General features: G+C 36.7%; 2 protein-coding genes and 1 long non-coding RNA gene across 3 annotated transcripts; all 3 read left to right on the top strand.

Annotated features, from left to right (window-relative positions):
- The first annotated feature begins 1,713 nt into the window (after nt 1-1,713).
- Nucleotides 1,714-4,031, top strand: LOC141400597 (uncharacterized). The gene is made up of 2 exons (XR_012412156.1): nt 1,714-1,911; nt 1,991-4,031. It is a non-coding gene; the product is annotated as an uncharacterized lncRNA (long non-coding RNA).
- Nucleotides 4,032-5,470: 1,439 nt separating this feature from the next.
- Clp (Cleavage and polyadenylation specificity factor subunit 4) lies at nt 5,471-6,816 on the top strand. The gene has a single exon (XM_073987666.1). The coding sequence runs from the start codon at nt 5,605-5,607 to the stop codon at nt 6,550-6,552; it is 948 nt and encodes a 315-aa protein (XP_073843767.1). The 5' UTR covers nt 5,471-5,604; the 3' UTR covers nt 6,553-6,816.
- A 2,799-nt stretch (nt 6,817-9,615) lies between these two features.
- On the top strand, nt 9,616-11,267 carry LOC141400592 (angio-associated migratory cell protein). The gene is made up of 3 exons (XM_073979857.1): nt 9,616-10,548; nt 10,611-10,812; nt 10,879-11,267. Exons 1-3 carry the CDS (start codon nt 9,708-9,710, stop codon nt 11,090-11,092), a joined length of 1,257 nt encoding a protein of 418 aa, XP_073835958.1. The 5' UTR covers nt 9,616-9,707; the 3' UTR covers nt 11,093-11,267.
- The last annotated feature ends 8,741 nt before the right edge of the window (nt 11,268-20,008 follow it).

Below are 20,008 nucleotides of genomic sequence, written 5' to 3'. Positions count from 1 at the left end.
ATGGGGCAGAAAGATCTCAGTGGTCGGTTGGCGAGGTGGAGCTTGAAGCTTCAGGCTTTTAACTTCGATATACAGCACAGAAAGGGATCACAAAATGTAGTCGCGGACACTTTGTCTCGTTTACACATGGATGAAATCAACATGTTCACTGATGAAAAGCCCTTGATTGATTTAAGTTCGCCCGAATTCAAGAATGAAGAATACACACAGTTGTTAGAATTGGTACGCGAGAACCAAGAAAGTCTTCCCGATTTGAAAATTGTCGATTGTTTTGTTTATAAAAAGACACTTCCTGCCGATGGCACACCGGTTCACGAAAATTTCATATGGAAACTCTGGGTTCCCATCAGTTTAACCGAAAGTTTAATCGAAAACGCTCACAAGTCTGTATTAAAGAGTCACTGTGGTATTGGTAGGACGATAGCTGCTCTTCGACAATATTTTTACTGGCCGAAGATGGCAAAGCAAGTTCGTGATTATATTAACTCATGTGTTTTGTGTAAGGAGACTAAAGCTCCAAACAAGGTATTAAGATCGAAGATGGGAAACGAGACCATCACTGATAGGCCATGGCAGAAAATTTTTATAGATTTTATAGGACCTTTTCCGCGGTCTAAGTTAGGCAACGCGTATGTTTTCATTGTGTTAGATCACATGACCAAATTTGTTCTTTTGAAGCCTTTAGCGAAGGCCAACTCGCGAAATGTTATCCGATTTTTAGAAAGTGAAGTGTTTCACAAGTTTGGCGTTCCGCAAACCGTTCACTCGGACAACGGGAAACAGTTTATTTCGTCCGAATTCACTTCCTTTCTAGATCGTTATGGTTGCACTCAAATCCGAAACGCGGTATATTCTCCACAGGCGAATGCATCGGAGAGAGTCAACCGAACAATTATCGCGGCGATTAGAACGTATGTGTCCGAAGATCAGAAAGATTGGGACCGATATTTATCAGCAATTGAATGTTCACTTCGGTCCACCATCCATACATCCATAGGATGTTCTCCTTATTTTTCACTGTTCGGAACACACATGATCACACACGGTAGCGCGTATGCTTTAGCGAAGAAACTAGGCACTTTGGAAGATGGATCGGTCGAAATTATACCGAAACACAACGTTCACGATTTAATTAAGACTTCGATTAAAGAGAAACTTCACGATTCGTATGAGAAGTCAGCGGCACGTTATAATACACGGACACGCGAGGTTAACTTTCAGCCAGGACAGGAAATACTTAGACGGAACTTCATTTTGAGTGACGCTTCGCGCCATCTTAATTCAAAGCTCTGTAATAAGTTTGTCAAATGTAGGGTTGCCAGAAAGGTAGGAAATTCACTTTACGAAATAGAAGATCTACAAGGACGAAAGATAGGGGTCTATCACTCGAAAGACCTTCAACACATGGTTCCGATTAAGTAGATGCCCGGCTGTTGCTTTGATGTTTTCGTTTATTTATCTCAGGGTCGCAGTTCTTCCCCACGTCAAAGTTGTTGTAGGTTGACTTCCCGAATTAGTTTTCCTCCGACGGGTCTTCGGTAACTCTTCGGGTTTGTTGTGTCACCCTGTCAGCCATGCGTCGTATTACACGAATCACCACGCCTGTGCAACACTGTTATTGATCATATGTTTTGCTGACGTGGCGGCAACACATTGGTCGATGCATTTTTCGCATTGGTGATCCCTATACGGCCAGCATATGTTTTTTGCATCATTTGCAAAAGTAGCAGCCGGCGAAACAACATCACAAAGAACAAGAAGGAATTTTGCAGAAATCGTGTTGGTGGTATACATACTAAATAAGTTAGAGAATTGTACATCCAATTGGATGTACATAAACGTTTTATTGATTTTGGTGGGAACAATTGTTAGACACAATTGTAATTAAACCTGGTGCAGCAAACTAAAAAGGTGAGTTAATGCACGTTAAAAGGATTACACCGAAACAATATTTTTAAGCATTTTATTGCTTTTTTTTTTGTCCCTACAGGATTGTCACATGGGTGATACTGTACCCAGTGCTAAACCACGTTTTTGGAAAAAGCATTGTGGCGTAACGGTACTATGGTACCACACCATCATTATATCTGGCTGAGAACAAATTGTTACACTACAATGCCTGCTACTAAAACGCGATCAAACACCGGTTTATAATAAAACAATTGTTGAAATTGTTACCCCAAAAAGAAATAAATACATTTATTGCCACTCAACACAGATTTATGCCGTTTTCGAGCATGTTCCACGGCAGCTAATTGGAATTGGCTAATGCAAGTACAGTCATAGACTTGGATAGTAACCAAAAATCCACAACTGCCCGGTTACCAAACGACATTCAAGTGAAGCTTTCAATTTGTGATGCATGCGGAAACACTTCAGTGTGTTTCGCCAGCTGCTAAACGAAAATTTTTGGGAAATTTCCACCAGACCCAACAATAAACTTTTGCACCCCAATCAGCCATAACGCTGAGGCGTCATTCATATAAACATTTCGAGCTTTCATGCCGGCCCCTTTATGGCGCAAAACACCTCAAGTTTTCCAAAAGGATTTGAATTTTGATGCCCGCAATATCGGAGACAGATGTTCAGAACAATTAGTGACCGTTTTTCAAGAAAATTTAACCACCACGTGGACCATACACTGCAGTGCAAAATTGAATTTAGATGAGAATCCAATTCATATCAACTTTAGTCGCAGCCATCATTCATCACATCATGCCAATAGCCCATTTAACAGCAATAGCACAGATCATCATCACCAATAGACTGGACATTAAGTATTTTTCATCATCATACCCATCATTATCACAATCATAGTTCATCATCACCATCATAACATAGCCTAAATTCTCTGGATGTACTGTAAGTAGAACCGTGATTGAATTGAAGACCTAAGTGAAGCCGCAGTGCAGCAATCGAATTATTGAATGTTTTATGTGATTTTTTTTAGTTTGGTTATAATTTTCTTCACGGAATTATAATCAAACACATTTATACATAAACAGTTTGGCTTTGATTGAGCATATTGAATCTTTCATGTGATTTTACTAAGAACTGAGATAAGCTTGGTTATAATTTGGTTCACGGAATTATAATCAAACGCATTTACGTATAACAAATTTTGTATGTTTAAATTAAACACGTATGGATTTTAAAGTGCGTAATATTAGAATCAACATTCAATAATTGCGGTCACATACTATCCATCTGTATGAATATAATTATCTAGTATTTTATATTGGATCTCATCGTAATTATTAAGTACAATTATTGCCCAATATCATAACCTATAGATCAGTCACACCTTCTTTCTGAATATATGTATATATATTTATATATATGCATATCGATCGAGTAACAGATTTGAATATAGAGAAAAATTGATGAATAATTTCATTTATACACCCGAGTGTAATTATTAACATACTTATAATTGTGCATGTGTTTAATTATACCGTTAATTGTTGATTATACCCTCATGGATGCATTCATATACGGATTTTTTTTATATATGTTCAGAAAGGTGTTAATTGTCGATCAGATATATTGTTAATTTTTTTTTTATTGTTGATAATACCAAAATATTGAATCTTTCCATCGATACGAAATTATATATTTTTTTAATCTTGTACGATGCACCTCAGCGATACCCCTATTTAATTGATTTTTCCAAATTCATATATAAATCCATGGCTTCCCATGGACAAACCCCAATACCCATTCGAGCTCGATAGGTTGAGGTATTTATTTTGGCTTTAAAGTAAATTCTATATTGTGCGTGGAGACGCATAATAATAGGGAGATCACCAGAGAGTGTATCCTTAACCTTTTTAGAACCTCATAGTTTATCATTTTTACATTGGTAATATTATTTCATAATATTACTTCTTCAATTCACTTAAACAGAAAAAAATGGAATTAAAGTATTACTAGACTTAAGCATAATAGCCTTAAGTAATCATAAGCCTTAACCTGAATTGTTTTATACGTACATGAATAAATGTAGTGATGAATCTTGTATATAAGGAAAACGATAAAAATATGAATTAATTTGGAGAAAATAATAATAAGGTAATGTAAAGGTAACTGGGCAGTCATAATCTACGTTTGGGGGTCTTCATAGTCATGAGGCCCATTAGGGGGTTTATGTTAGAAACCCACAGGGAGGGCAAAAGGGTACCCACACTTCACCTAGGGGTACCCACAACAACAACAACATCCAAATTCGATACAACAACAAGTCCGTTTATGATTTTATTTTTTTTTTAAATTGATATGACATTTATTTTTTTGTATGTGGCCAAGTGCGACTCCTCGCCGCTAGGGCTTAGCCGGAGCCAACGTAGTTGAGTACCACGTCCACCTTGGTAACCAATAGAGGTCATACTTGCCTGCCACATAACAAGTGCAATGCAGAGTTATGATTTCAATATATCTTTCGATGCAGTCCAAATGCACTCCGCTCAATACATTTTAGAAACACTCGCTTATAGATCCCTAGCCAAGCAAGCCAATTTTTTGATCCCTACAGTCGCAGTCTTTTTTTCTGAACACAAGAAAGAGTGTCTAAAATTATAAGAATTTGTTTAAACAAAATTAAATACAAACTAAAGATACGAACATTGCTGTAATTCACGAGACGCGAGTTATTTTTGAAGTGGAATTAGTGTTTGTGGAAATCTGAACTGGAGTAGGAGTAAAAATGAAAAACCATTTGGATGATAAAGCAATATCAGTTGCGGTGTCACAAAAAGCCGAGCAGAGGAAGTAAACTCAGTTATGAACAAATATAATGGAGAGTTTTTATAACTTGTATTAGAGTAATAAAGTTAATATTCTTGTTTACACGAATAAGCAATGTATTTTATTTATTTTTGGGATATTTGCAATGGCTTGCATCTTATAACATCTTTAGACTGCATTTAAATTCAATCCAAAACACTACATCAAAGGCTGTGATGTGAATCGAAAATGGAGTGCATCTTAGATGTGTGCCGTGGAAGCAAAATGGAGTGCATCCTAGCTGCGCACTCTCTTGTAAAATTCATAGGTGAATTCATAGGAAAAGATGTACTCCAGCGGCAATTGTTCTAATGAGATGCAAACTTTTTCCTGGGTATGTACAAGTGATTTTTAAGTACATAATCTGGCAACAACAAAAATAATGTGTGCAACTATTTCCGATAGGTCATATGTCCGTGTTTAGACACACGGGAAAGTAAATTCAGTTTTTAGGCAATAGGGGGTAGGAAAGAGTATTGAGGAGCTCTTTCCTCTCCGCTCTCTCCAAAAACTCAATTTACTTTCCCGAGAAATTTGTGTGTCTAAACACAGACTATGAATGAACTAATTTGTCCTGCAGTGTGGCAGCACTAAATCAGTCGGGTTATCAGCTGATTACGTTTTTCACCTCTCGTAGTAGCGAACCCTGTAAAGCCCTGAAGAGGTTCATTTCTCTAACTGTAAAGCCCTGGAGAGGTAAACCTTTTCAATCTAGTGAACCCCTGAATGTTTGGGTAAAAAGGTTTACTTTCGTGTGTTTGGTTTGTTTTTCTCTTTTTCCAACATTAAATCTGTGCCTAGGGCAAACTTCTAACAACAAACATGGATATGATATTGGCAAATGTCAATCACATCTACTTTAAAGTAGAGAGGGACCTAACAGAACAGGTTGGAGCTATACCTCTGCCATTTTTCGGAATGGACAAATCGGTGGCCCCAGTATGTCAGTTTCTGAACTCGAAAAACGGAGAGGAATGCACAAAAGGAGCCATGTGTCCATTCCGTCATATACGCGGAGACCGGACAATAGTCTGTAAACATTGGCTACGTGGTCTTTGTAAAAAGGGCGATCAATGTGAGTTCCTGCACGAATTCGATATGAAGAAAATGCCTGAATGCTATTTCTATTCACGATTCAATGCCTGCCACAACAAAGAATGCCCATTTCTGCATATTGATCCCGAGAGTAAAATCAAGGATTGTCCATGGTATGACCGAGGCTTCTGCAGACATGGGCCACACTGCAGACATCGTCATGTTCGCAGAGTTTTGTGTATGAATTACTTGGCCGGATTTTGTCCGAATGGCTGGAATTGTAAACACATGCATCCACGTTTCGAGCTACCACCGAGTGCCGAAGCCAGCAAAGACCAGTTCCAAAAGAAAATTCCAACATGTCACTTTTGTGGAGAATTTGGTCATAAAGCATCATTATGTAAAAATAATCCAGACAATACAATAGATATGCAAATGAATCGACCGCCTCCTAGTTCGCGATATCCACATTATACACCACCTCCAAATCAAGCAAATCCAAATAACCAACAACGAGATTCGCAGGAGTCAACATCCAATACGGGATCAAATGAAAATACCGAACCACAACAAACGGCGGGCAACAGACCTCCGAATAATGGACCTATGTTTCAGAAGGTATCAAAACCACTGGAAGAGATTACGTGTTACAAATGTGGACACAAAGGACACTATGCAAACAAATGTCCTAAAGGTCATTTGGCATTCCTTTCGAATCAACGCAGCCATAAATGATATTTTGCCAATTAAATGGATTATTATTCTTTTTCTATCGTAAAATTGTTTATGCGTACAATTATTAGTTCATATGTAATTGGCAAAAACAAAAAACAATAATAAAGTTTTATATTTTAGTCTGAACTAAAAGCCAATGCTTGTTATTGCTAATAATCATTAATTATATAGAATTACGATTAATTTTAAGATCATCAACATAATGTACGTAGTATCAAAATGTGAATACCTATACGAAATACATGTACCACATATGAATCCGTATATGGTAGTTTTTTTTTTTAATTTATCAACACATTTGGTCTGTAACCTTTCTTTTCTCTTAAGGACTTTGTCGGTTTCTTTTTCGCCAATTTATGCTGTTTAGGATTTATTATCGTTCATGTTCCTGTCTTTATCCTAAAGCTATCTAATTATAAAAGTTAAAAAAATGGTTAAGTCGAATTCTCCCGCTTATTGAGACTTATACAGCCCTATTCTGAACGCATGGGAGTTGGGGATTTTTTCCCATTCCCACATTTTCGTATTCTGAAAAAAAATGTGGGAGTTTTTTCCCATTTCCCATCTCCCCCCATTCTGAATGAAGTTCGAATTGGGAATTTGTTCCCATGGAAAAAAGTATGCATTCTCTATCTTGAATTATGGGAGAATTTGGTGTCTTTTTGTGGGAAAAATATCCCCAGCAAACAGTGTGGGAGTTTGAAAAAAATTTCAAGAAATTTGATATTTTTATGAAATTTCATATTTTAAGACATCTACACGACAAAATTATTCCAAATATTTATAATCGCCATGTGTTTGCTTAATAAAAGCATACAAATTTTTTATAAATATACATATATTTGAAAATAACGTTCTATTGAAAACGTGTTAGTCTCCTCAACGACACGACAACGATCACACAAACGTACATACATATATGCCAAATTACTGCAATGCTCTTCCATTTTCCGAAATGCCTTTTCTTGAATAGGATCGTTATTTTTGAACGTAGAAGCTTGAAATTTTGCAAGGTCATGTGTTTTAGTTTTAGATTCAATCAAAAACGTATTTTATTTTATTTTTTATTTTTTTTTTTTGAGATACGTTTTAGGAAATTTATGGTGACGGACACGCAAAAATATGTAATAATAGAGAAAAATATCGGAATTTATCTTTTTGCATTTTTTTTTAAAATATGCAAAATACGAGTTCTTGCGATCATTAGTAATAAGTAAAACTAGCGATATACTCGTTAAAACCCTAACTAAAATTACTCCGTATCAACATACAATTTTTAAATTTGTTACAAACTTAAAGAGTTCCTATTACTTTATACACAAAAATTATGTTTGCCTACTAATTAAAAAAATGCTTGCACCAATTCGCACATTCTGAAGAAAATGTGCTTATTAGAACATCACACATCGTTGACTCCATTCACTTAAAAAATCCATAAATCAATGCACGGTTGTTGAATTAAGTGAGTTGTGCTTTTGCTAATCTAATTCAAAAACCGCGAATTCAATGCAAATAGGCATTTTGTATTACTAAACATAATTACAGCCCCCAAAAGTATGCTATAATAATTTGGTGTAACTAATTTCGAAATTTCAGCTCCCATGTTTTGCTGTTCCCACGTCGTTGAGAATATGGAAAACGTGGGAATGGGAAATTTTGTTTTAAAACGTGGGAAACAGCTCCCATGGGAATGTTCAGAATAGGGCTGATATATTTTAGTTGTTCATGGCTGATTGACCGCTGAACCTCACCACTTAAGGAAGTTCCCACGACAATCGGATCTACGCTCCGGAACGACCCGAGTCCATCTCGGACAGGGATTGTCAACCCAGCTGCTCAGTCTGCAACAACATTATTTGGAGTAATATTGCATCAGTGCGTTGTAATAGATACAATAACTGGTGCCACTTGAGACGGTGCACAAATCTGCGCTCACATCGAGATTGGTCTGAAGACTTTGTGGCGTACTGCTGCGCAAACTCTACCATAGCTAGCAGCACACCAACCTCAACGAGCACCACTGCCAATAGCAGTCATTCTGGCACATCAACATCAATGTCTTCTAGCAGCACCCTGTCCTCCCCTCCATCTAACACTCCAGGACACTGCAGTATAAGCATCCCGCCACAACAAGAACAGATTCTGCTTAATGCTGCCACACAGCTGGTATACTATTGGTTTGTTCCAGAACTGCAGGAATCTACTAATTTTTACTATTTTTTCCGATAACATAAAGGAAAAAATGTTATCGTAGTAAAAAATAGTAGCTTCTTACAGGTTCTGGAACAGAGCATATGAAAATTTTCATGAAAATGTTTTGAATTTATGGATAAGAATGGAGAAGAGGATGCAGTATGTCTTTTTAGAGACAACGCATCCAGTTCATAAATGACACATGAAGTGTCATATTGCGATGTAATGCAGCGACACTAGTACTAGTGATTAAATGCCTGTTCCAGAACTTGCAAGAATATTATATGATATCGCCAAAAATAGTAAAAGTAGTAGATTCTTGCAGATCTTGGGCTGGATTCTTTTTCTATGAAAATTTGAAATAAAAAATATTTTCTTCGTAATAGGTCTGTTCGATAACCCAAAAATTTGTAAAAACTTTTATAAAATGCTGTTCGATAACAAACTTGTTCAGCACAAGAGAATTGAGCGAACTTGTCGAATAGACCTAATATTTTTCATTTGACATTTCCTTTATAATTTGTTCATTTCATAATTTCATAGAAACAGAATTGAGCCCCTGGAACAGAGCATAAATTGCATCAATGGATGCCAACTTTTTGCTGGGAATTGTAATTGTGCCATGAGCTGGCCTGATGCAAGTACCTCTTGTGCCAGACATTGGAAATATCACATGATTTTTTAACGTTTAGGAGAGAGATGAAGGGAGCACCTGTATTTTTTCCTACCCACAAACTCAAAATTTTTTTATGAAAATTGCCATAGTCTGTCGCAAGACTACCTTGTAATTGTGCCATGGGTATGCTTGTAATCGATAATCGTAGTCGATAATAACTTTCAATTTTGAATAATCGATTATAAAAAACGTGGTGTTATTTTAGTTCAGCTGTAGGAACATAAACAACCATTTAGCACTAGTTTTAATTGTACGCCGACTTATTTTTTTTAATTTTACACGTAAAATGCGTCAGAATACTCCACCCAGACCAGCAGACATCGACGAAGATGCCGAAGAAATCTATTTAGATAATGACGCCCCGCCAGAGGATGATGATGATTTGGAAATGGAGGAAGTTACTTTGGAAGAATTAGAAGCCCGTTTGGGAAGTGGAGAATATGGTTCGGATGATGAAGAAGAGCGAAAATCTCCCGTACAGGATGATGCCATTTACACATTTCAACAACATTCGGCTCCAGTATTTGCCTGTGCTCTTCATCCTCAAAATAATTTGTGCGCCACTGGAGGAGAGGATGATAAAGTTTTCGTATGGAACCGCAACACTGGTGAAGTAATACACGAGATTACCGAACACAAAGACACCGTCATTGAGGTCCACTTTAACCATGATGGTACATATTTAGCTAGTGGCGACATGGCTGGTGAAATTTTCCTACATAAAGTGCAGGAAGCCAGTGGAAATGGTGATAATAAGGAAGGTGGTCTGTCGCTACGTAAAGTATGGGAATATTCCATGGGTGATATGTCTTGGATGCGCTGGCATAAGGCGGCCAATGTTTTAATGGCAGGTAGCGAAGATGGCGAAATTTATGTATTTCGGTTGCCAGCTGGTGATTGTAAAATCTTACCGGGACATGGAGCGCGCTGCGAGGCAGGAGATTTGACTAATGATGGCAAAAAGATATTTACAGCGTATAATAACGGAACTGTAAAGTTGTGGGATATCAAATCCACCACAGCTGTAATGGAAATTGATGAGCAACATCCTATGGTACATCAGGAAGGATCCACAACCGTAAGCTGCGACAAAGAATTTCCAATATATGCTTCTGGAGGAGAAAATGGTAAGCATAACACAAGTCTATAATATTTCGGACTTATTTATAAATAAAACTGCTTGATTTAGGTAAAATAGTGTTTAGTACTCCAAACGGCCCAGTAGGCACTGTGGATGCGAATGGTGCAGTTGAGTGTATAGCTTTCTCGCCTTCAGCAGATTTTCGAATGGCTGCCAGTGGTACATTAAGTGGTCAAGTTGCAATCTGGGATTATTCAAAATTGGCATTACGCACACAATGCGAGCATCCAGAAGATGATGGTATAACCAAGTAAGACATTTAAAATCCCGGTAACAAACGCAGAACCGAAAAACTAAATCTAATATCTCATTTTAGAATTCAGTGGATTGGTGATTTCACAATTTTAGTATCAACTCTACAGGGTAATGTTATAGCCTACGATGCCCGTAGTGGTCAAAAGAAATTTACCTTATCTGGTCACATGGCTGAAGTATATTCTTTTGCTTATGATCCCAAAGAATCACTATTGCTGACTGTATCCGAAGACAATTCTGCAAAAATATTCAAAGTACCGCAACTGGGTGATTAAATGCTTATAAAATTTATAATGTAATCTATTAAATTCTTACCTGTCTTTTTTAAGTTTTTTTATTTGATTGTTTCTGACATTTTCTTCCGCTAAATACTGCAGAATCATGTAAATAGATAAAATACTATTAGTTAATAAATGTATCACAAAATGTTATACTGTAGAACAGTTGAAATAGTAATTTAAAAATTTAATTGACATTTTGGTCTATCTCCCTTATATAGACTCTATATCAGAGCTGAGCAGAATTGTGAGAGAGGAAAATTTAAGAGAGAATTAATATTTAATCTTTCTTGATGTTTCACTACTTATTTCAGAATTTTTTGTACATTAATGTTGTCTAAAATCGTATACAATGCAAATTATTAAAAAATATAAATAAAAAATTGCATAAACTTTAAATTGTTTACGGTTCACAAAAAATTAATAGTACGTTTTCACAATTTGTCTGTGTGCTAGCACACAGGCTTGCTCACCCCTGCTCTATATTATAAATATGTGTTAACATGGTGCTAATTATTGTCTTAGCAATACCATGAATGATAATATGTATTTATTCATTAAAAACACAATTTTCGGAATATAAATAATATTTTATTTCAAAAGGAAAATTGCACATGGATGTGCCAGTCTCAAAAATGCAATATTATCACACATAACATGATGCCATAACTCTGTCATCTATAGACAAGCTTCAATACAAGATGGAAACGGGAGCAGGCGTCTACAGCAATACTCTAAACTTACGGCTCTCATACGTGTCATACGGAAATTGTAATTCCAAGCCGAAATCGTTGCAATCAAAATAATTAGGAAAGCAGTAAGTGTATGTCCATTGGCTTAAGTGTATGTCCATTGTGTGTTTCGACCACCCGAAGACCAAGGTGGTGGCGTACGCTGATGGCGTGATAGTGCTGATCGGTGGCAAATTCTTACCAACCCTGTCTGACCTCCTGCAAAGTGCTTTGTTACAACTCGCAAGCTGGGCCCATGACAATGGTTTTGGGTTAGATGACAGAACTTTTACTATTCACAAAGAAACGCAAAATTCCCGATTTCCAGTCTTGGACGAGATTGCTTTGGAGCTTTCTTGGGATACCTCGGTACTATCCTGGACTATCGATTGACATGGAAAAGGAATATCAAGAAGCGGTCGAAGAAAGGACTCATTGTACTCTACTCCTGTAAGAACTCTATTGGGAAAAGCTGGGGTTGAGACCGCAAATCACTCTATTCCAACGAGCAATAACCATAAACCATATCATTACCTCCACTTTCCATCTTGCTTCATCGTCAACTCCTCAAGTGACAACTCTTATCATCATCGTTACCAGATAATCATCTTCATCTGTACTTTATCACCATCGTACCACACCATCATCTGTACATCTTTACACCATATTCATCACCTTTAACCTACTCAGGATGAACACAATGGACCAACGGTATCAGAGCGAAGCAGTCACCTATACTTTTAGATGGCTGCGAAATTAAACCTAACCTAACCTTTCTAAAATTTCAGCGTCCTATTTCCATATTTGTGGATACAAGAGTTATTACCACAGACAGACGGACATGCGCCGATCGACTCAGAATTTTACACTGAACAGGAATATAAATACGTTATAGCTCTTCTAAATCACTCAGTTTCCATACTATCAAGTCTGCGGCAGTTCTGGACTGCAATAACGCCTTGGAGACGCTAAAATCAATCGTTACCTTGTGTAGGAAATTATATAGCTGATGAAATGGCGTGTTGTGGATCGAAGTCAACCGATATGGTGAAAGTCGACAATTCAGTCAAGCCTCACTTGTGGCATTTCAAGTGGCAGTTGGAAGCGGGATATCGGTATAAGGGTAGCCAGATCTTGTACAATGAACCTAGATGTAAGGTATCCAAGGCGCTCTGTCCAATGATTTCCAAGCGAAGAAATACATCTATGTTTTCCATTAAGAAATGTAACCTGAAACTTATGTCGCTGATCAATGCTCAATAACCCGGAAATGGCTGAGATTTTGTATTTAGTCTTCCTTGGGGCTATAAAACTTCCTCTCAGAAATTTATGAGGACAGAAGTGGAATTTTGTAACCAATTTTTTGAGTTACCAACAAAAATCAGTAAAAATAAAACGTAAAATTATGAATGAAAAGTATTAATAAAATTAGACAACACTGTTGCTATCGGTAGGACTTATACCCCGTTTACATATAATCGGATTAACCCAGTGGGTTTGGGTTTCAGCTGTCATTTCCATTGCTTATACTTCAACTAAATCCTCATAGAGAAGGTTAACCCTGCAAAAATCTATAATATAAACGCCGTGTTAGGTTAGGTTGAAAAGAGGGGTGATGTAGGATCACCACATGTCCGTGTGGACATTAGGGTTATGACTTTTTTACAACCTCATATCCCTGTATCATAGCGCGATGAGTTTTTGCCATAAGATTACATAAAATCAGAATTGTAAGGTGATTCGGTGAAAAAACCTCACGCACAAAATGATTTTAAAATTTGAATTTATCAAAATTATGGGCAATTTTTTGAAGTCACTGTAAGCAGATATACAATTGAAAAAAAACTTTAGAGTCACATGAGATAATTAAACTGACATAACATTTATTTCTCTTACTAATTTTCTTCAATTCTGAGAATCGTAAAAATTTCGTAAACGTTTTTATTTAAAGATATAATTTTTTAACAAAAAATTTTAAATTTTTTCAAAGTGGTTTGTGCATGACCTTTTTCAATATTTGAATGAAATAAACATTATGTAGGTACTTACAAACTTTGCGGCAACTCAAGATAATAAATGACATATCGTAAGTGCCTTTGAATTGTTCTTTGTTTGCTAAGGTTCCCAGCAAAATATTCTATGCCAAAGATGCTATTCAAGCATGAGTGCAAGTGACATGCCACCATTTTACCACCTTCGCCCATTCTTGTTAAAAGACCGTGACCCCCAGAAGATCCAAATCATTTTGGATGGAATCTTCAATAATCCAGTAAAATGGTATCTTAACCAACACCTAGGCATTGCATCTATGCCAAACCTTTGGCATTGCATCATTAACGCTTTGGCTTGTCATATGGCACGAACAAGAAGAAGTCAAAGTAGGAAGGATTAAATTCAATTATAAATAAAAGCATAACAAAAAGAAAGATAACATTATGAAATTGGTTCAAATGTTGAAGAAAGGAATTTAATCGAATTGTACTTAGCATTCATAAAATTGGTCCTAATTCTGCAGAAAAGATCGCATGTTTCCGTATTGTATTTATTTACAATTCTTGAAATTCCTACAAATGCTGAAGATTGATCTTTCACAACTTCATTTGAACTAATACAAAAGATCCAGTGAAATATTCACATCGCATGGAACAACTTCCACAAAATTTTGCTTGGTTTTCTTTGCATTCCTCAGCGTTTGTCGTTTCGGCCATCATACAAAATGCAATATTAAACATTTTCATTTTTTGCCATTTTTACATACATATGTATCTGTCAAAACAAAACAAAAACAGCTGTTACAGATGTTGCCACATATCAAACATTTTATATTTTTTATCAATTACAAAGTATTTTTAAAGTGGATTGTTGATAAAAAGTATTTTTCGTTTTAGAAATATTAATTTAATTTAAAATAAAGTAGTGTTTTGATAAAAAAAAATTACGAATTTAGTTATTGCAAAATTATTTGTAAATAAAATAACGATATGGCAACACAAATTATATTTTCAAGGGTTCACAAAATGCGGCACTATTTTCAATTTTCCAACTTGTGAACCCTTCTTCACTTTTTTCGCTCCTCCCTTGTCATTTGTGATAGGTCGAGAAGTGAGCTGCAACTCACTCGTGAGAAGCTCCCTACGTGAGTATTCATGATCGCTATGATTATAGTTATTAGTAGGCTTATATTTATTCATGCGTGCAATAAAAAATAATTTTTGAAAAAAATTTTTTTTTTCATTCATACATTTTTTCAGAAAATTATATTTTTTTTAAATCGATTTGTGCGTGAACTTTTTTATATTTCAATGGAATAAACCATAGCGTAGTGATTATTAGGCAAAAGTTCATTCATCCCTGCTACAGGAAATCATTTTTGAGAAAAAATGTCAAAAAGTCATAACCGTAGTTGTGACATACACTTAAGCCATAAAGTAGGCCTGTTGTGCGCTCTAATTTGCGGTCAGGATGAGGATGTAAACTTTGTGTATGAATTAGTTAAAATTCCTGATTATTCTATTGACGTTAGTCTAAGAGATCTGTCATATTGACACAGTCTCTTAATGTTTTGAGCTCGATTGTCCTGATGTGATCGAGTCCTTGTATTATGTCGCTCCCTAGTAGCTGTTTTCTCGGGTTTGTGAAGGCCTGGCAATGACAGAGGTAGTGTTCCAACGTTTCGTCGTGCTCTCTACATGCTCTGCATTCACTGCTTCCTGCACAACCTATTTTGTGCAGGTGCGCTTGTAGACCCAGGTGTCCTGTAAGGATACTCGTCAGTCTACTAATGACTTTTTTACTTAGTAAAAGTAGTCCCTTTGTTTTGTCCTCGTCTGGGTTCCCCCATAGGATTTTTGTGTTTTTTCCCTTGTCTTCTCTATTTCAGAGGGATATATGTGCATCTTTTGCAAATGCCTTTAGCTCTATGCGCGTCGCCTTTAAGGACTTGGCGTTATCTAGGCTGACTGTGCTCCCTTGCCTGGTTTGCTATTTCGTTACCCCTAATCCCAATGAGTCCTGGTACCCATATAATGTTTACCGTACCATGTTGGGAGTAGTTGTTAATAGACTGTATGCATTCCAAGACAGTTCTTGATTTTACTGTCTTGGTCGTTATAGCCGTGATGGCTGCTTTGCTGTCCGTAAGGATGTTCGCAGTGGTAGGCTTTGTGTGAGTGTCAAACCAGTTCAGACACTCTGTTATCGCTCGGACTTCCACCTGAAGAATCATATTATGATCCGGCAGTCGGAGGGAGATTTTCGTTTCCGGTTCCATTCATTATATATAGACTAGGGTTATGACTTTTTGACATTTTTTTCTCAAAAATGATTTCCTGTTGCAGGGATGAATGAACTTTTGCCTAATAATCACTTCGCTATCGTTTATTCCATTGAAATATAAAAAAAGTTCACTCACAAATCGATTTTAAAAATATAATTTTCTGAAAAAATGTATGAAATGAAAAAATTTTTTTTTCAAAAATTATTTTTTATTGCACGCATGAATAAATATAAGCCTACTAATAACTATAATAATGTTTATTTCATTCAAATATTGAAAAAGGTCATGCACAAACCACTTTGAAAAAATTTAAAATTTTTTGTTTTTTGTTAAAAAATTATATCTTTAAATAAAAGCGTTTACGAAATTTTTACGATTCTCAGAATTGAAGAAAATTAGTAAGAGAAATAAATGTTATGTCAGTTTAATTATCTCATGTGACTCTAAAGTTTATTTTCAATTGTATATCTGCTTACAGTGACTTCAAAAAATTGCCCATAATTTTGATAAATTCAAATTTTAAAATCATTTCGTGCGTGATGTAATCTTATGGCAAAACTCATCGCGCTATGATACAGGGATATGAGGTTGTAAAAAAGTCATAACCCTAATATAGACCCAGTCCGGTTCTCCCCTCTAGCACAGCCCCATCCGTAAACCCGCAGCTTCCAGCGGGAATCTGTGCTAGAGTTCCATCGATCCACATGTCTCTGTCTGGTATTTGAAATTTCACACAGAGCTAGTTCACTATTTTCAGGTCTGATACTATTTGGTTTATAGATTCACCCGTTGTGACCTTTAGTATGTTTTGGTGGTCTCTACTGATGGCTGCCTCATACCTTACCTGAATTTCTATTGGGTGTATAAACAAAATTGTTTCTAGATCCCTACTTGGTGTAGTCCTCATTGCCCCGCTAATGCTTAGGCAACATGTTCTTTGGACTTTTTGCAATATCTTCACGTTGCATTTTTTGTCCATAGCTGTCCACCATACAACAGACGCGTATGTTAAGATTGGTCTAATTACGCCCCTGTATAGCCAGTGTGTCATCCTAGGACTGAAACCCCATTTTGAGCCTATTGCCCTTCACCATGTTGATCAACATCTTTGTGATTTGTCGGCCCTTTCTTGAATATGGTCTTTCCAATTTAGTTTCCTATCCAGAATTACTCCTAGGTATTTAACTGTGCGGGAAATATTTATTGTCCTATTTAGGAAAACTGGTTCCTCGAAGTTACCCACTTTCGCTTTTCTCGTAAATAGACATATTTCCGTTTTTCCGGGTTAACGTTCAGACCTCTCGGTCTGGCCCAATTGTATGCAATTTTGAGAGCCGTTTCTGCTCTTCTGCAAAGTATATTCGGATTCTTTCCCCTTAGAAGTATTATAACGTCGTCTGCGTAGCAGACTGGGTCAAATCCTTCTTCGGTTAAGGTCCTTAAGAGACTGTTTATGGTAGTAACCCACAAAAGAGGTGATAGTATCCCTCCCTGTGGCGTTCCTTGTCCGACTTTGTCTCTTATTTTGACGTCATATAGCCCGCAGCTTATCCATCTGTTCCTTAGCATATGGTTAATCCAGTTCCTTAAGGCCCTGTCCACTTGAAACTCGTTTAAAGAGGGGATCAGCGTTTCGGTGCTGACGTTGTTAAAAGCGCATTCGATATCAATGCATACAGCAAGTGTGTACATCTTCATTTCAAAGGTTCTCTCTATATGGTGTACTACCTCGTGCAACGCGGTTTCCACTGATACGCCTTTAACGTATGCGTGTTTTTTGAATTTGAGCATATCGTTAGGGATTCTACTCTTTATAATGGTGTCGACCGTCGGTTCCATTGTCTTGAGTAAGAATGAAGTTAAACTTATCGGGCGATAAGATTTTGGTATTGCGTAGCTTGCCTTGCCAGGTTTAAGGATAAAAACTACACTTGCCTCTTGCCAGGCTAGCGGGGTGTAAGCCAATTTTAGACAAGCGTTGAAGATCCCGACCAGTTTGGTCCACTTCCCTCTGTAATAGGGCCAGGAAGATCTGGTCTGGTCCCGCTGCTTTGAATGGTGAAAAGCTCGTGATGGCTTGTTTGACCATCGAGCTGTAAATTTTTGGTGAATCTCCTGATGAGTAACCCGACTCCATCCATGTCTCGGTGATGGCCGTGGTATTCGACGGAAAGTGAGTTTTCATCAGAAGGCCTAGAGTTTCTTCTGTTGTTTCCGTCCTTTTCCATTTCCATCGATCATTTGCTCGGTCTGTGTATGGGGTTTGGACATAAACTTCTTAATTTTCGAAACGTCGCACATTGGGGCAAGATTCCAAAAAACGGAGGTTAATTCCGGGAAGCATTTGGGTGATGAAATGTTAATATTTTTCGAATGTTTACACCTCTATCAATATAACAGAATAGAGTTTTGGTGCAAATTAAGGGATTGGAGATGTATATTCGAAGCCCTCATAAATGGGTACCATAAAAACTATGAAGTGTTTTTACGGTTTTGTCTACATTTCTTATTTGATTAATCTAAAATCTTCCGATATAACTAATTATTGGTTAAGCTAATATTTGGCAAACAATTGTAAAGTTAGGTCAATATTTTCGTGAAGCTCCCATACAAATTATATCCCGATTTTATGTATTTCGAGAGTCTTTACCACATTTTTTAGTATACTTATCTGTAAATTAGGATTTATACTTCTGAATGCCAAAAGGCCTGCGTACATAAGCTGCCTTGCCTGCTTATGTAAGAATTCATCGTGTGAAATTTTTTCAATAAAGGTCAAAGTTTTGGTATAGCCCCCATATAGAGGCACAGTCAATTTGGGTTTTTTCGAAAATTTTAGTGAGTTGTGCACTTTGAAGAGATTGAAAATATTTTAATTAAACATCATCTCCATATATTCTTGTTTTGGAATAACCTCCATATAAAATATTCCGGTACCTTTTTAATTCTAAATACTTTTCAAAAATATATACGAGGGCAGTTCGGAAACTTCTTAGCCTAGCACAATAAGCGCGGTATAAACAGAAAAAAGTTAAGTGTTTTGGAAACTTCCATCTCTGTTATGAACACATGTTAAATTTTGTTTCGATCTGGCAACTCCTTCATATAGAAAGAGGTGTTCAAAAAAGACGCATCCGCAATTTTTTTACAATGGAAAATTAGAAATGCGTGCTGTCATTAAATATTTACATAAAAAAGGTTTATCGGGACAAGAAATTCATAATGATGTGGTGAATGTGTTAGGTGAAAGTGCTCCCTTAATATGCAACAGTAAAAAATTGGGTTGCTGAATTTAAACGTGGTCGTACAAGCATTGAAGATGAACCACGTAGTGGACGTCCAAAAACAGCAACAATAACAGAAATTGTAGCCAAAGTGCATGATATGGTATTAAATGATCGACGAATAAAAGTGCGTGAAGTTGCTAATATCATGGGCATCTCAAATGATCGAGTCCATTTAATTTTGCATGAAGAGCTACAGATGAAAAAGCTTTATGCAAGATGGGTGCCGCATTTGTTAACAGTCGATCAAAAACGCATAAGAACGAACATTTCTCAAGCTTGTTTGGATCGTTTAAAGCGAAATAAAATGGATTTTAAGCGTCGTTTCATAACTGTTGATGATACACGGATCCACAGAGACAAAAGAACAATCCAAACAATGGACTGAAGCTAGAGGAAGTGCCCCAAAGAAGGCAAAAACAATTCAATCGGCTGGTAAGGTTATGGCAACGTTTTTTTGGGACTTCAAAGGTATTTTATTGATTGACTATCTGCAAAAGAGTAAAACAATAAATTCAGAGTACTATTGCAACCTTTTGGATCAATTAAATGTACAAATTCGAGAAAAACGTCCTGGCTTACAACACAAAAAAATAATTTTTCATCAAGAGAACGCGCCAGC

This window comes from Musca autumnalis, unplaced genomic scaffold (genome assembly GCF_047663935.1).
Source record: "Musca autumnalis isolate F117 unplaced genomic scaffold, ASM4766393v1 scaffold_4, whole genome shotgun sequence".
NCBI lineage: Eukaryota > Metazoa > Arthropoda > Insecta > Diptera > Muscidae > Musca > Musca autumnalis.
This window is presented reverse-complemented; position numbering and strand designations above follow the sequence as displayed.

Coding starts and splice junctions, on each gene's coding strand:
- LOC141400592 (XM_073979857.1), top strand. CDS start 9,708: ATGCGTCAGAATACTCCACCCAGACCAGCAGACATCGACGAAGATGCC. Junction 10,549..10,610: donor TGCTTCTGGAGGAGAAAATG/GTAAGCATAACA, acceptor TGCTTGATTTAG/GTAAAATAGTGTTTAGTACT. Junction 10,813..10,878: donor GAAGATGATGGTATAACCAA/GTAAGACATTTA, acceptor ATCTCATTTTAG/AATTCAGTGGATTGGTGATT.
- Clp (XM_073987666.1), top strand. CDS start 5,605: ATGGATATGATATTGGCAAATGTCAATCACATCTACTTTAAAGTAGAG.